Source organism: Gobio gobio (genome assembly GCF_949357685.1).
Source record: "Gobio gobio genome assembly, chromosome: 7".
NCBI classification, from domain to species: Eukaryota; Metazoa; Chordata; class Actinopteri; order Cypriniformes; family Gobionidae; genus Gobio; species Gobio gobio.
The window spans coordinates 9,102,017-9,118,357 of NC_137103.1; the positions used below are offsets into that span (position 1 = coordinate 9,102,017).

General features: G+C 38.6%; 1 protein-coding gene across 1 annotated transcript; it reads right to left on the minus strand.

Annotated features, from left to right (window-relative positions):
• Window positions 1-402: 402 nt before the first annotated feature.
• On the minus strand, window positions 403-16,008 carry rbm45 (RNA binding motif protein 45). The gene is made up of 10 exons (XM_079821306.1): window positions 15,261-16,008; window positions 15,054-15,176; window positions 12,926-13,052; window positions 12,735-12,854; window positions 12,475-12,651; window positions 11,294-11,423; window positions 10,936-11,032; window positions 9,135-9,298; window positions 8,020-8,236; window positions 403-859 (listed from the first exon to the last, which is right to left on the minus strand). Exons 1-9 carry the CDS (start codon window positions 15,540-15,542, stop codon window positions 8,044-8,046), a joined length of 1,413 nt encoding a protein of 470 aa, XP_079677432.1. The 5' UTR covers window positions 15,543-16,008; the 3' UTR covers window positions 403-859; window positions 8,020-8,043.
• Between the last annotated feature and the right edge of the window lie 333 nt (window positions 16,009-16,341).

Genomic DNA, 16,341 nt, shown 5'->3' on the forward strand with positions numbered 1-16,341 from the left:
TAAGAATTCATATTTCTGCGAGAGATGTCATTGTTGATATCAAGAATTCCCATTTTTACAAGTGGAAATGTAACGCTACCAAAAATGGTCATTGTTTCCAGTAGATCTAATCTAATGCCTGATATCAAGAATGAGCATTTTAACTAGAGAAAAATTAAATATTGATATCACAAATTCATATCCAGGGAACGAATAGTCAAAACGGCTTCTGTAATCACTTTACCTTTCGGCTGGTGTCACCAAGCTCTTTTATTCTTCAACCCCTCCACTCAGATGTTGACTTTCAGTAATACACTTCTTACATACATGAAGTTTACATGTATGGCGTTATACAAGAAAACCAGTTCAAACCAGTTCAAATACCGACACGGCATTTGATTAAACACACAACATAAGACAGTTTGATGTGTCAAACTCTTTATTTGTCATTCCATACATATCAAACACATGCATGAGCTCAGACTCATCTGACATTTGTCTGTCACCTTTGCTAATTGGGATAGTTCACTCAAAAATACAATAAAATTAAATAAAAAAAATGACAATTTACTCGTCCATGTGGTTCTAAACCAGTGACTGACTGTCTTCTGTGATGTTTTAGGAGAACAGTCAGAGGTTTAGAACGACGTGGACGAGTAAATGAGGACGACTTTCGTTTCTGGGCGAACCATCCCTTTACGTCTCATTTACAGCTTAAGAGTGAGCCAGAAAAGAAAAGAAGAGAGAAAGCAAAAAGACTTTGATAGCTTTTAAAGAACTGAAAGGGCAGTACGGCAGTCAGTGTCCGTCGTTATGAGGTCGTGTCATCGTAAATATCCGTCCTGTCATGTCGGGGTCATGCGTCATGTCACTTAAAACTCTGCAAGAACAAACACAGCACAGTCACAGTTACACAAGTCCACAATCTGGAGGATCTGCTGAAAAACACTCAAATGACGGCTCGATTTAGGGCTCAACCGCACAACTGAAAACTGAAGCTGCGACTGACTCGACTTCTGTAGCGTGTCACAGTCACATTAGTGAAACTTTGGCCAAGTTTTGCGAGCAATAATGTGTAAACTCAGCATCCTGATATTGGTAAACGTGTTGAATTCACGCTCAAAGTTCAAGAAACTTCAATCCAATACACGACATATCAACGGAAGAGCAAGTCATGAGTTTGATTAAAGTGAATGATTCAGACTGAGGCATTGCATTAACACGCCACTATTGTTGAAAATAGGCTCATTTTCCGTCTCCCCTAGAGGTAAACAGTTGAGTTTGACCGTTTTCGAATCCATCCACTTTTAGCATAGCTTAGCATAGATCATTGAATCGGATTAGACCGTTAGCATCTCGCTCAAAAATGACCAGAGAGTTTCGATATTTTAAAAATGGACTCTTCTGAAAATGAAAAAAGTAGCGATTTTCTAGACCAATGATATTACGCAGCGCATGAAAACTTCTGTCAACATAACCAACGTGACGACCTGCTTACACAGAGAGCGCTGGGACTATTTTCAGGTGCTGTGGCTCAAAGCTCTTGATTATTACGCAGGAATGAGAGTATAGTTCCTAGCCATATCGGCCTAGAAAATCACAACTTTTATTTTCTGAAAAGTACACGATGTAACTACAGAAGAGTCAGAAATAGGAAAAATACTGAAACTCTTAGGTCATTTTTGAGTGAGATGCTAACGGTCTAATCAGATTCAATGATCTATGCTAAGCTATGCTAAAAGTGCTACCGCCAGACCCGGAGATCGGCTGAATGGATTCAAAAACGGTCATGCTCAACTGTTTAACTCTAGAGGAGTCGGAAAATGAGCCTATTTTCAACAATAGTGGCGTGTTCCTTTAACATGCATTCAGGAAATTAATACGGTCCATTTTGATTTCATTCCGACTTTAAAGATGAAGCATGTGATTTCTGCAACACTAGTGGCACCAAACGGAGTTACAAAAATATGTCGGACCCATAATCTGCCATTACCACTGCCATGTCTGAATTACTGTATTCATGCCCTCACCTTGCGAGTTGCAGTTAAAGAATCATTGCTATTGATCATAATTATTGAGTTTCAATAGTGAACGTTAGATAAGGACTGCATGCTTCGTTTGAATGACCGTTTCTGTTGGACTAGGGCGGCACGATTAATTCGCAATTAACATTAAAATCAGCCATAAAGGGTTAGTTCACCCAAAAGTGAAAATGACCCCATGATTTACTCTCCCTCAAGTCATCCTAGATGTATATGACATTCTTCTTTCAGACGAACACAATCAGAGTTAAATTAAAAATGTCCTGCTCTTCCAAGCTTCATAATGGCAGCCCAAAAAAGTGCATCCATCCATTATAAACGTACTCCACACAGGGATTAAAGGGTTAGTTCACCCAAAAATGAATATTCTGTCATTAATGACTTCCCCTCATGTCGTTGGACACTCGTCAGACCTCCGTTCATCTTCAGAACACAAATGAAGATATTTTAGTGTAAATCTGATGCTCTGAAAGGCCTCCATTGGCACAATGGCACGGTTCACTCTCAAGACCCTTAAAAGGCACTAAAGACGTCGTTACAAAGTCCATCTCACTACAGCGGCTCTACAATAACTTTATGAATCGGCGACAATAGTTTTTGTGTGCAAAAAAACCCTAAATAACGACTTATATAGTGATGACGATTTCAAAACACGGCCTCATGAAGCTTCGAAGCGTTATGAATCAGTGAGTCGAATCATGATTCGGATCGTGTGTCAAACCGCCAAACTGCTGAAATTTGACGATTCAAACTGCTGAATCGACTCACTGATTCATAACGCTTCGAAGCTTCATGAGGCCGTGTTTTGAAATCGTCATCACTATGTAAGTCGACTTTGTAACGACGTAAAATATCTTCATTTGTGTTCTGAAGATGAACGGAGGTCTGACGGGTGTCGAACGACATGAGGGGAAGTAATTAATGACAGAACTTTCATTTTTGGGTGAACTAACCCTTTAATAAAGGCCTTCTGAAGCGAATCCATGGGTTTATGTAAGAAAACTATCCATATTTAACACGTTATAAAGTAAAATATCTAGCTTCCGGCAGACCGTCTTCTGTATTCAACTAACGGAAAAAGCATAACTGGTGCGACTATGACGTGGCGTGCAAGTTGAATACGGAAGGTGGTCTGGTGAGGCTACACAAAGCCATGGATTCGCTTCAGAAGGCCTTTATTAACCCCTGTGTGGAGCACTTTTATAATGGATGGATGCTCTTTTTTGGGCTGCCATTCACTGCCATTATAAGCTTGGAAGAGCAGGACATTTTTAATATAACTCAGATTGTGTTCGTCTGAAAGAAGAATGTCATATACAGCTAGGATGACTTGAGGGTGAGTAAATCATGGGGTCATTTTCATTTTTGGGTGAACTAACACTTTAAACCAATTTGGCTTATTGCGATTATGAAATTAGAAAGGCTGCGATTATTGTTTATGTGCGGTTTGTCAGTGCAGGACGGCTCTGTGATCAATAGTAAATGCGTCTCCATCTCAAATCGAGTCGTTTATAAAATGCATTTGAAAAAGAAACATCCTTCCAAACATGAGAAGCATTTAGTCATGTTCAATCAAAGCGTTTCAATCTGTTAAATCAGCTCACTGATAGTATGATGTTCATAGGGATTTCCTGGGGTGCTTCTCAAGTCTTATTTGTGCTTCCTCGCCTCCTTTCCTCACGTCTGCACACGTTAGCAGAGCTCAAGCAGCGTGGGGTTTTTTGGCGCCCATGTTAACAGATTAAAGCATTCACAAAAGGTGGCAGTGTCGTGAACGTTTCGCCGCAGAGTCTATTTTTACCGCGCTGCTCAAACTAAATTAAAGCCACAGTGGATTGTTCTTGATCAAAATTGACCGGATTAACATGAAAAATAACAAATTTCACCATGAAATCATGTAGTGAAGTGTCCTGTGCGTTTCCTTATCTATGAAAAAAATAATAAAATACATAAACGCATCACTGCCAGAAGCTTTTGCCCCAACTTCAAAGGCCCATTTAAATGATTAAAACTACAGGCATATCTCAACTTTAATGTTACTTTTATCATGTAAACTATCGCATTCGCAGCAGATATATGCTGCCCATCATAAATCAAAGCACGAGACGTAGAGGGGTCGGAGGAGAAGACCGGAAAATGTGACAGAATGGACGATATTTGTCTGTATTTGCACTACACACTAGCTTGCGCGTGCAGTGTGAAACCGGCGTTAGCTCCACCCCTTCAGGATGCGAGGGAAGGAAAAGACGTGAGGATGGAGGAACTGAATCAAGTGAAATGATATTTCCTCTCTCCCTTTAGCGTCACTTCAAAGCTTCGTCAATAATGATGACTCTACCGCTGGATTTAGTTCGCACGTAGGGATTCTTGAACATATTAGAGATAACCATTTATATTGTATTAGTAAATAGTAAAATACAGGCGAATGTGATATTACCAGTTTTTATTAACAATGAATTATTCCCAGGTATGAACTGCTTTATATTTGGTGTATAGTAGATTAGTTTGTTTCATTTTCTTTGATATAATTCTGCAACTGTACTACTACAGTTGTTGTAATTTGACATCTCTTGTACATGTAAACAATAATGATAATTATAGTAATTAATAAACTGTGGCAAGATGTGAAGGGGGAGGAGAATTTAGGTGCGTCACGTTTAGTCGATAAAACACTTCCGCAAAGGCTACATCTGTGTATCCTCGCTCATGACGCCTCCTCACTCCCGGTGCAGTTAGAGAGTTGAGATGTCCTACAAGATGGCTGAGCTCCATCGGTTTCCGGGTCATAGGCTGGAGGACGGAGGAGTGAGGAAACTGGGAGGGATATTGAGAAGCACCCATAGTGCTATTGTACTTCTGCGGTGCATATTGTAGTTTCAGCGTGAGAGCGCCCCCTGGCTTTCAGATGGAGCAGCATTTACCACTGATCACAGAGCCGTGCTTCACTGAGAAGCCGCGCATTAAAATAAATCGCAGTCTTTGCCAAATCGCGAGCGGTTTATTTGTGATTAATCGCGCCGCCCTATGTTGGACTGACGTGACATCATCTGACTGATATAGAAATAAACAAATCCTTTCATGTCTTAGCCCAAAAGAGATGAAGATGTTAAAGGATTGTTTCTCCAGGTAGCATACATGAGCGGTCAGTTGAGCTGTCAATGGTGCATCATGTCTCAAGTCATCAACTTATTCTGGAATGAGTTCACTCTCAACATCAAATTATAAAGAATATAACAGATTGGGTCATCATTTTTTCTTTATTTGCTCTTGTACTCGCAGCAGAAATGATGTTGTGGTGAATTCATAAATCTTTGCATAGTTTACATGGACAGCAGTAATCGAATTATTGACCTTATTCTGAATAAGACAATATTCTGATGAATGAATTTGAAGTTACTTTTAGGATATTCCGTTCATGTTCCCGCTTTACATGTTATAGAACAGCTCGATTAATGGCACGTCATTACGTCCCCATGCCACGCTACACTGTCCGACGTCCAATCATAGCACGACTTTGGCGGATCTGTTAAATTCAATGGGCTCAGGCAACCCTATGTAACTTTACCTGCGGGTGTCAATGCTGGACAGTGTTACTTTATAAAAACAAGTGATTTTTATACTTTTTAATGTATTTTTTTTATTTTATTTTTTATGTTTTATTTTTGTAATCTTATATATTTTCTCTTTCACTTTATTTCAGGGTTCTTGCAGGTTTCAGAAAGTCAAATTTAAGACCTTTTTAAGACATTTTAAGACCATAAAGATTGAAATTTAAGACCTATACGACGCATTACCAAAATTATTTAAATCAAAGAAATAATAAAAAAAAGCAATGACATTAGTAACCCTCCACAGCCAACAACGTGCCAAATGCCCAAAACCTTAGGCCCAAAATGAAAATAGGCTAAAACAAACTTGCCCTCAATAGATTACAAAACAGCATATTAATAGCCTAATAGAGATTGAACAGGGAATGCTCTAGGGAGATCGGATAAACTAGGGATGCACGATTTGGGGAAGATATCTAATTGCAATTATTCTGGTGAAAATGCAAATTCTCTTTTTTTTTTTTACAAATGAAAAGTGTATGCATATAACATTTTATATATTAATGTTTATATATTAACGAGACTAATAATAATGATTATATTCAATAAATACAAACATTTAACAAAATTAGAATATTAGAAATATTACTATTACAATAACATTTTAATTATTAAAAATTTTTAAATAGAGTATTTAAGAAAAAATATAACAATATAATAATAATAATAATAATAATAATACTAATAAAATAACATTTATATTTTACAGAAAACTTATTTTACAAAAAAACCCTGCTGGGTTACCTGTTAATATGCAGACAGCCTATGACTAAAAATCATTAGAAAGGTCTAAAGATTTATTGTAAAAAGTAAAATAAAAAAATAAAGAAATTCTGTGCTTTTTATCTGTGATATAAATTTCTTAAAGTCTATGTATTTAATATGAAATATGAGCCTCTTATGCATCCACTGTGGGGGAAAAACTGTACATTGGAGAAAAACATATGGGTTGTCCTATAAATTTATTTAGAGAGAAGTATTATTTTTCATATTTGTTACCCAAACTTTCATTCACACTGCAGAAACTCCACATTTCCCTCAGAGAAGTAATCCTTAGCCCTAATGTGAAGCTAGTAGCGATGTAGGATAAACTGAAGATAGAAACGCTTTGACTGATGAAACGAAGACAATAAACACGACTGCATCAAGCTATGGTGTATTTGAGTTCTTCAAGCCTTCACTATTGTCATAATAATAATAAGGTATGCAGTGCTGATTGAGTGCACACTTTATCACTGTTTAGAATAATATAAAACAATGCATGTCTGCCTCATTCTGTCCAGAAAAATACAACGTTATTAAATGTAGACGTATTTTGCGGGCAGGTAATTGCATTTATCACGGGATTTGTAGTTTTATCACCGAGTACGTGTCCCAACACCCCCAGAAAGAACTACAACACAGCGAACGAACGCTCTGAGGGCGGAGCAAAGACTCTAGAGCTCCGCTTTCGCCATTCGATACTTTTTTGCTACAGTGTAACGTCAATAACTTTCTGCAGCCAGCATTTCTGGAAATGAACGAGGATAACACTTTTTTTAAGACCTAACTAAATTAAATTTAAGACCTCGGGTGAAAATCTGGACGTTTTTAAGACGTTTTAAGGCCTTAAATGTAAAAAAAAATAATTGTAGACATTTTAAGACCCCGCGGGAACCCTGCTATTTGAAGAGACACCGACCCTCTGGGCTCCTTCTTGACAGCCTACATTTCGAATAATAGCTTTGATTTATGATGAAAAAGGTTTAAAAATCGTGATTGTTTGGATTTTTTCCAGCCGTCCAGCCACAGGCTTTCCCTGAATGACCCATCATGAGCCTAGAGGTTCCTGACCGCTGGTGTAAGCTGACAGTTTGGTCACAATTATGAATATGGGATTATAGATACAAACTTATTGTATTTTACTTTTACAATGAGCAGAATTATTATTGCAACAAAAAGAGAAAAAAAAAAAACGGCGAAAACTCCTACACGACGCACAACCATTGACTACTATAGTAGGGAAAAAAATACTATGATAGTCAATGGTTGCTCTCTCTGCTTGGTTACAAACATTCTTCTAAATATCTTCTTTTGTGTTCAGCAGAACAAAGAAACTCATAGAGGTTTGGAACAACTTGAGGGTGAGTAAATGATGACAGAATTTCCATTTTTGGGTGAACTATCCCTTTAAGGTCTGTAATGCTCTCTGATAATGCGACTAAAAGAGGCATACTCCACGTCTTAATTCGATTTGCGTTTACTTCGAGTATGACTTTAGCTGGATTAAGGTCATTAGAAATCGCTGTTGGTCGCTTCTTAATCAGACTATTGTCTTAATCAGGTTAATATCGGAGTATTGTTGTCCATGTAAACGTACTCACAGTGTCTTACCTACTGAGCTGACTTACCTGTGTCTGTCATAAGGTCAAAGGTCAGTAAGTTCTCTGGCGTTTGTGTGACTCCTCTTTCGGTGGGTCCGCCAGCATGACCTTCATCTTGACCCCGTTAATCACTTTCCCGTGCAGCAGCGCTATGGCATCCTGAGCGGAATTCCGGTCGGCATACTTTATATATCCCACATTTCGGCCCGGAACCAAGTAAACCTCCATCAGGGAACCGAAACGGCTGCGTGGAGAGCACACACACAGTGTTAATTAACACAGAAACGACACACACACACATGCATACACGGTTTCTTTTAATGTTTTTTTTAAAGTATCTTAGGCCCACCAAGGCTTGCTTTATTAGATAAAAACACAGTAAAAAGGGTAATGTTGTGAATTATTATTATTAACAGCTATTTTCTATGTGAATATATTTTAAAATGTAATTTAAATTAAAACATTTATTCCTGTGATCAAAGCTGAATTTTCAGCATCATTACTCCTGTCTGTGTCCATGTTAGTAGTGGAACAACATTTATGGGAAATATATACATTAATCCAGACACAATAAAGCATCTAGACCCTCTAACACTATCAGAGCCGGTGTGTAAATCAATCAGCCGGTTACGTGTTGTAAACAATTGAGAATAAAACAGATGCGTGTCATATATACGGTTTGTGCATTCGTCTTAAAGGGCCAGCAGCCTAATGTAAACGCAGCTGTGTGTGTCACCAATGGTGATCAAACGAGAGAAAATGACTTTTGTAGCTTAAAAAAAAAGATAAAATGTGTCAATTATATTAGTTATATTTCATACATATAGTGAAGATTTTACATTTGATTCTTGAATTTCTGTACCTGAATACGGTTAGATTTACCTGAAAAACAAAGCACTGTTTATTTCAATATAATCTTTCTTCTATTGTATTTCTCTATGCTTGTAATGTGTTTATTATTTTCTATGCAGATTCACTGCCCTACAAAATCAGCCCAATTATTCTATTCTTTTCAAACAGAGCTATTCAAATTATCTGGTGTAATTGTTTTTATACATTGCAAAAAATCGCAATGTAAGTTTTTCCCCCAATATCGTGCAGCCTTAACACACACACACACACACACACACACACACACACACCAGAACACGTCCTCCAGCACATCCACAGGCAGAGGTGAGGGGTTGAAGATGACGAAGAGCCTCTCCTTCACCACGCTGTCCGTCGACACCAGCTTCTTCAGAGGTGGAAGAGCTGCATCCGTCTGCACACGTGATTTCGGAGCTATAGGAGGCGCTGTATAGCCCTACAGGAGCACAGTACACAGCAAACACCGCTGGTCAATAATCAGTTCCACCACTTCTGATCTCCAACAACAGACAATATAAAGGACAAGAACATACATGTGCTTCTTAACAACAAAGATTCAAACAGTAAAACAGAAAGCAAAGCATTTCTCATGTTTGGGTGACCTAGCCCTCTGTGTTAGAGAGTTGCTAAAGCAGTAAGCAACAAATTGTGCACTACCATTCAAAAGTTTGGGATTGGTAAGATTTATTAATGTCTCTGAAAGAAGTCTCTTATGCTCAATAAGACTGAATTTATATGATCAAATATACAGTAAAAATATATTATATATATATATATAGTGAATTATTAAAGTTTTAAATAACTTTTCTATGTGACTATATAGTAAAGTGTAATGTATTCCTGTGCTCAAAGCTGCATTTATCATCATTACTCCAGTCTTCAGTGTCACATGATCCTTCACAAATCATTCTCATATGAGGATTTGATGCTCAATAAACATTTATGATTAGTATCAGTGTTATAAACAGTTGTACTGCTTCATATTTCTGTGGAAACCGTGATTTTAAGTAGTGATTAGTTCTGGTAATGGTAACTTTAATGTTTTTACTGTCTCTTGATCAGTTTAATGCGTCCTTAAAACCTTTGAACAGTCGTGTATTTTTGACATATACAATACGAGTTATCACTAATTATCATGTAATTAGAATAGACTCTTTTCACAGACTGTGATGATGTGTTTCCAGTTATTAACATAATAAATCTAGCGACTTTTTTTATTTATTAAGTATATTTTCAGTTTTTGTTTTACAATTAATTAACAATTTATTTATTTAAAGGTGCACTGTGTAATTTTTCCGTCCGCTAGAGGTCGCCTCTTCAAAACAAAGGCGTAGTTTGATGACGGACAGTTTGAGCTTAGGGACATGTGGTCTTCAGCTCACAGCCGGTGGGAGAGAATCGGGACAGGACTCAGGCAGAAATCATGTTGATGTGATTATTAACGTTACTGTAGTGAAGCAGAGCAGGAGCGAGTGTTGTGGAGCTGAGGAACCGCTGGAGCGATTGTTAATAAGATGAACACAACACACGCCTCGCGAGCAGCGGGACTTTTATTATGACAGTTGCCGGCGCGTTTGTTTTTCACGATTTACAAATAGTTGGAAATATTTGGGATATTGTAAGTATTCAAATGAACAAACTATATAACACTGGCCAAGTGGATTTTGGATATTTTACATAGTGCACCTTTAAAAAGATTTTTAATTTATAACACTATACTTGGTGTTATATCACATAGACATTAAATGACAGAACAGGAAATGTGACATCTTTCTCTCTTTTGACCACAGTAATACATTTTGCTATTGGAGCACATGGGAATGTTGTCTCCAGTTCACCATTATAGAGGTTTACCCAAATATGATGACTTCTGCTTCTGAAAACCCCGGGAATGTGAAAAGGGCATGTACAAAAATCATTTGATAACTATGAACCATTGAAAAAAAAATCTTTAAATTCTTATGTTGTTCCAGAACTGTATGAAAGTTTCGAAGAAATGACTCAATTTCGAGACGTGGCAGAACTGACTAAGACATCTGAAGATAGTTCTGGTTGTATGGACACATTACTCACGGCGCTGGTCTTCATTAGCTGCGCTCCGGAGGGCCCGTTCCACACCATCGACATCATCTGAGAGGCCACGAGCTGCATCGCCATCTTCCCCACGGGACTGAACACACACACAGCACCACAGACACATCTGCACTTGGGTACTTCGAGCCTCATATTTAATACCGCTGAGCTTCAGCAGTCTAGAACGACATCACACTTCAATCCAAAGGAAAAACATCAACCTAAAGGTACCCAGATCAGATGGTGTACTATTTCCTGAGAGTTTTCAAAGTTTTTGGCTATATTCCCCACAACCCCTTAAGCAACAGAAGAGACAGGTTAATAATTAGAACAATAACAGAGGTAATGTGGACTGTACCTTGTCCTGTCCTCCCCGTCGTCTATGTAATTTACTGACAGGCGGTTACCAGGCGGATACTCGAACCCATTCAGCTTCTCTTTGGCATAAACTGCAGAGCCCAGGTTATTATATCGGACAACCAGCTGACCTGCAGAACACACACACATAGGGCCCTATTTTGTTTAACATATTTTTATTTGAATTTTACACATTTGACAAACAAACAAAACACATTTAAGCACTAACAAACTTAAATCCCTTCCCCTCCCCAATAGTCCTGGATAGGGCCCTATTTTAATGATCTGAGCTCATGGTCTGAAGTAGAGGTCTTCACGGAGCCCCCGAGACCCGTGGACCTGGGACCGGACCCGTACGGGTTCGGGTCTATATTTTAAATGGTCAGCCGGGTCCGGGTCGGGTCCCAATCTATTACTACGGGTCCCGGGTCTGTTTAACATTGTGTGTAATACCGGAGTCGGAGAACACCTGCCCGTGATTAGAGTCAGTCAGCACTGCTTGTGTGTTTTTTGTAACTTGCAACTGTAAAATTAGGATAAGAAAAGTGTTTGATGGACCTTTATGACACTCACTGCTCTTGAATGACTAACTTTTGCAACCTTAAGTGTAAGGATTAATCTAATTTAATTTATTCAGGGAAGACCAATATTAATTTACATTTGATTTCTTGTTAAATGTCTTTAGTATTTCTTACCTCAATACTAATGTTAGACCTAGTTGAAAATTTGTTTTTAAAAACAAAAATGCACTGCATGATCAAATATTTAGGTGAGATAATTATATACATTTATTATATACATTTATTTGGGGAAGATGGCCTACAGTAGCCTTAAGTTATCTCATTTTCTAAAATAAACACTTGTTGGTTCTTCAAGATCTTGACTCAGTTAATTTAGAGTTAGTTTCATTTCTACAAATGGTGCAAACTCTGCAAGATTATAGATAAAAGATTGCCATTCCCCTGCCATTCTGTGATTGTACAATCGGCAGATCATGATCTTGGTGATCGGCCCCAAAAATGCTGATCGGAGCATCTCTATTGAAAACCGTTGTGCTGTTTCAACCTCCTACAATCAAAGTAAATTTTTTTGAATGGTGCTGTATAATGCACACATCATATGGACTACTTAATGATATTTTTATGTAGAATAAACTATGACACGAAGTGTGTGGCATATAACCTTTGCTGAAGCCGTACTGATCTATCTGCATCTCGCAGAAATCCATCCCCGGGATCAGGTCGAACAGGCCGTAGATCTGCTCCTGCGTGACCGCGGCCCGAGACGACACCATCAGGCACCGGGTGATGATGTCAGAGCTCCACGTGTCCCCTGGGGCGTAGCTGCTGGGCTCGTGTGCTGCAGGAAACCATGGGATGGTAAACCAGAACCTTTGCCACTCTCAAACCAAACCTTAAGAGCCCCGATGGCTTGATACTCACCAAAGGCGTACGAGCTGGAGCCTGGTTCATTCCCAGAGTGCTCCAGTCTGGGGTTGCTGAAATAGTCGTTGTCTGCCGGGGCATTTTTGGTTCTGGGCTCAGCTAAAATAGCCCTGAAAGCTGCAGAGACAGACGGCTTATGAGCACATCTGAAAACAACAGCCATAAAGTAGAGAACATGACACACTTACTCTTGTCACAGTCTTCTATGGCTTTGGCGGCTTGCGAAGGTTTGTGGAACCTCACATATCCCAGACCTTTGCTGTCACCTGTGGTCTTATTCCTTATGACGATAGCGTACTCGATATCTCCATGCACCTGTGGAAAAGTGCAGAGAGAGAGATTTCTTCATAAGTTGAATATGGAAGGCGGTCAGGCGGAAGCTAGATATTTACTTTATAATGTGTTAAATATGGATATTTTTCCTACACAAAGCCATGGATTTGCTTCAGAAGGCCTTTATTAACCCCTGTGTGGAGCACGTTTATAATGGATGGATGCACTTTTTTGGGCTGCCATTCACTGTCATTATAAGCTTGGAAGACCAGGACAATTTTAATATAACTGTGATTGTGTTCGTCTGAAAGAAGAATGTCATATACACCTAGGATGACTTGAGGGAAAGTAAATTTTCATTTTTGGGTGAATTATCCCTTTAATTTCCTTTTGGATTTTGAGTGAAATGTGACATTTTCAAACTGTCCATCAGAAAATACCTAATTTCTTTCTGTTTAAGGCACAGTATGTAAGTTTTGCCGCTTATTCATAAAAAAAAATATAACAACGACGTAGCTTGATGACGCTGTGAATGAGTGTGGAATCATGGGAGTTGTCGTCTTCATCTCCACAGCTGATGGAAAGCAAATTTGTTCAAATTTGATGAGCGTTACTGTGGTTTGAAGCAGGGCGTGGCTGAGAGCTGTGGGATATTTAGCGTTTTTTTATTTTGCTTATATGCTGCAGTCGACGCTTTGTTTTGTTGTTTATTTTACAATTAAAATGATGTTTAACGCCTGCCTCCTTCCCTGAACTTTGTTACAGTTGCGTTTGATCACTTAAAGGGATAGTTCACCCAAAAATGAAAACTAGCCCATAATTTACTCACCCTCAAGTCATCCTAGGTGTATATGACATTCTTCTTTCAGACGAATACAATCGGAGTTATATTACAAAAGTCCAGGCTAATCCAAGCATTAGAATTTGATTCATAGTTGCTCTGTTTTTGAAGTCCATAAAAACTGCATCTGTCCATCATATAACTGCTCCACACGGCTCTGGGGTGTTAATAAAGGCCTTCTGAAGCAAATCGACGCGTTTGTGTAAGAAAAATATCCATATTTAAAACTTTATCAAGTAAACTTTCAACCGACCGCCTTCTGTGGAAAAGTGTTGAATGTTGAAAGTGAAACTCAAGATGTGTTCGTGACGTCATGACCTGGTCGCGTTAGTCTTTCCATCCGCAGGGGAACTTTCAACACTTTTCCCATAAATTGAACAGGGAAGGCGGTCGGCCGAAAGTTTACTTGATAAAGTTTTAAATATGGATATTTTTCTTACACAAACGCATTACTATTACTGTAATATTAAACATATTTTTTTTCAAAAACACAAGCGTTATTTTTAATAACTAGCCCTTTTATTGTTCTCGTATCATTTCCATCAACGATATGGTTTGATTAAAACCCATTTCCTTATTATCTGTGCAGAGGCTATTTCATGCATTTTTAGGCAATAGAATTTTTGGTAACATTTTACAAATAAGATCTAATTTGTTAATGCATTAACGAACACAAACCATAACCTTTGTTAATGTTAGTAATAAAATGTTTGTTCTTTGGATCTGAACATTTTGAGATAACTAAGATGAATAAATTCTGTTGAAGTATTGTTCATTCATTGTTGGTTAACTAATGCTAACAAAAATTAAACCTTATTGTAAAGTGTTACCATTTTAAATAAATAAAGTAAGTTGGCCATAGGAGTGTAAAATTAATTTGAAAAGGTAAGGAATCTCACACTGGTTCGAATAGGCTACTGTAGTGTATAGGTTTGATTTATGTTGAAGTGTTTGGGGCATGCCTTTAATGGTGAGCCTTTTGTTTTTGTAATCAGGCTCTCAAAGTTTATTAAAATTTGTATTTAGATGTATCGGCCAATATATCGGTTATCGGCTTTCAAAAATAAAGAATTATCGGTATCGGCCAAAACGTTCATATCGGTGCACCCCTAAATATAACCATGTAATTTTATTTTGGGGGTAAGATATGATGTTTTTGTTCATTCACCCCTCATGTTTACAAACTTTCCCTCAGAAAATACCTTGAAAGTGTCTTTTAAATCCTCCTCAGAGAAGGATTTGGGGATCATCACGAATATCCTGGTGAGCTCCTCATCCTCCACATCTCTGTGGCTGCCGGAGGATCTGGACTGAGCGATGAACACCTGGACGAGCAGGACACGCTTGATTAGACACGATAACTAATACTGTGAGTGTGGCTAGATTATATATATATGATGATATGATACCTTTATAGGTTTGGTCCCCTCCGCCAGGCAGCGGCCGTGCATCTCCTCCATGGCGGTGCAGGCCTGAGAGGATTTGGAGAACTTCACAAACGCCACTCCTTTCGACTCTTTCGTATGCTTGTCCTTCACCACCCATATGTCCTGGATCTCCCCGAACGGTGTGAAGTTTTCCCGGATGACCTCCTCGGTTATGGACTTACTGGTGACGAGAAACAGCCGACTGTTCGCCGGCTCGTCCAGATATGAAGAGGGTCGGTTGTTCTCGTCCATAATAGCGGTCATGTATCGAATCTATGTGATTAATTTATTAGACCTTCTAGCCAGGAATCAAATCTAAGAAAACGTTTCGCCCAAATTGATCGGAAAAACGTAAGCTATAATGCGTTCGGATGCGTTTAAAATGAAATTACTCGGACATCACAATAACAACAACGGGTCTTCTTCTTCTTCTTCTTCTTCTTCTTCGTCTGAGGTTGTATTGGCGGGTTGCACACCAGCTTTTAGGTGCACACCGCCACCTCCTGTGCTGGAGTGTGAAGTGAATTCAGGGACCCAAACACAATATGTAATTTTTCACTGCTACAGCTCGCTTATTCAAGCCTTGTACGTATACGGATTGTAAGTATGTGTGGTAACGCAGCGCTGTTTATCATATTAGACACATCTGAGTGTGTTAAAGTTATGTTATAATGCTACTCTCTGCTACTCGGCGGCTGCTACTAGACACTTGTTCACACTGCAGTGAGAGATCGATATTAGACATGGTAAAACCAAAGACCGTAAACAAATATGGACGACGCGACTTCATTGACTTCCGCTGACCAAAGTTGAAGCTTTCACCGAGTTCTACAAAGATTTTGCTCTAGAGTTAGCGCCTTTCTTATTTAAAACTTATTTGGAGAGTATTGCTCTTGAAACACTTCCACCTACTTTATCACAGGGATTGATTACTTTAATACCCAAACCAAAGAAAGATATTCTTATGATTGACAACTGGCGTCCAATAGCTTTGTTAGTGGCCAAAAGACTTAAAAGTGTTTTAAACACAATAATAGATGAAACTCAGTTAGGCTTCATCCCA

What these genes read in the sequence shown, in the direction of transcription:
- rbm45 (XM_079821306.1), bottom strand. Translation starts at nt 15,542, where the DNA reads ATGACCGCTATTATGGACGAGAACAACCGACCCTCTTCATATCTGGAC. An exon ending in AGGGGACCAAACCTATAAAG is followed by an intron (nt 15,177 to 15,260) that starts GTATCATATCAT and finishes CTGCTCGTCCAG; the next exon opens with GTGTTCATCGCTCAGTCCAG. An exon ending in ATTTAAAAGACACTTTCAAG is followed by an intron (nt 13,053 to 15,053) that starts GTATTTTCTGAG and finishes ACTTTTCCACAG; the next exon opens with GTGCATGGAGATATCGAGTA.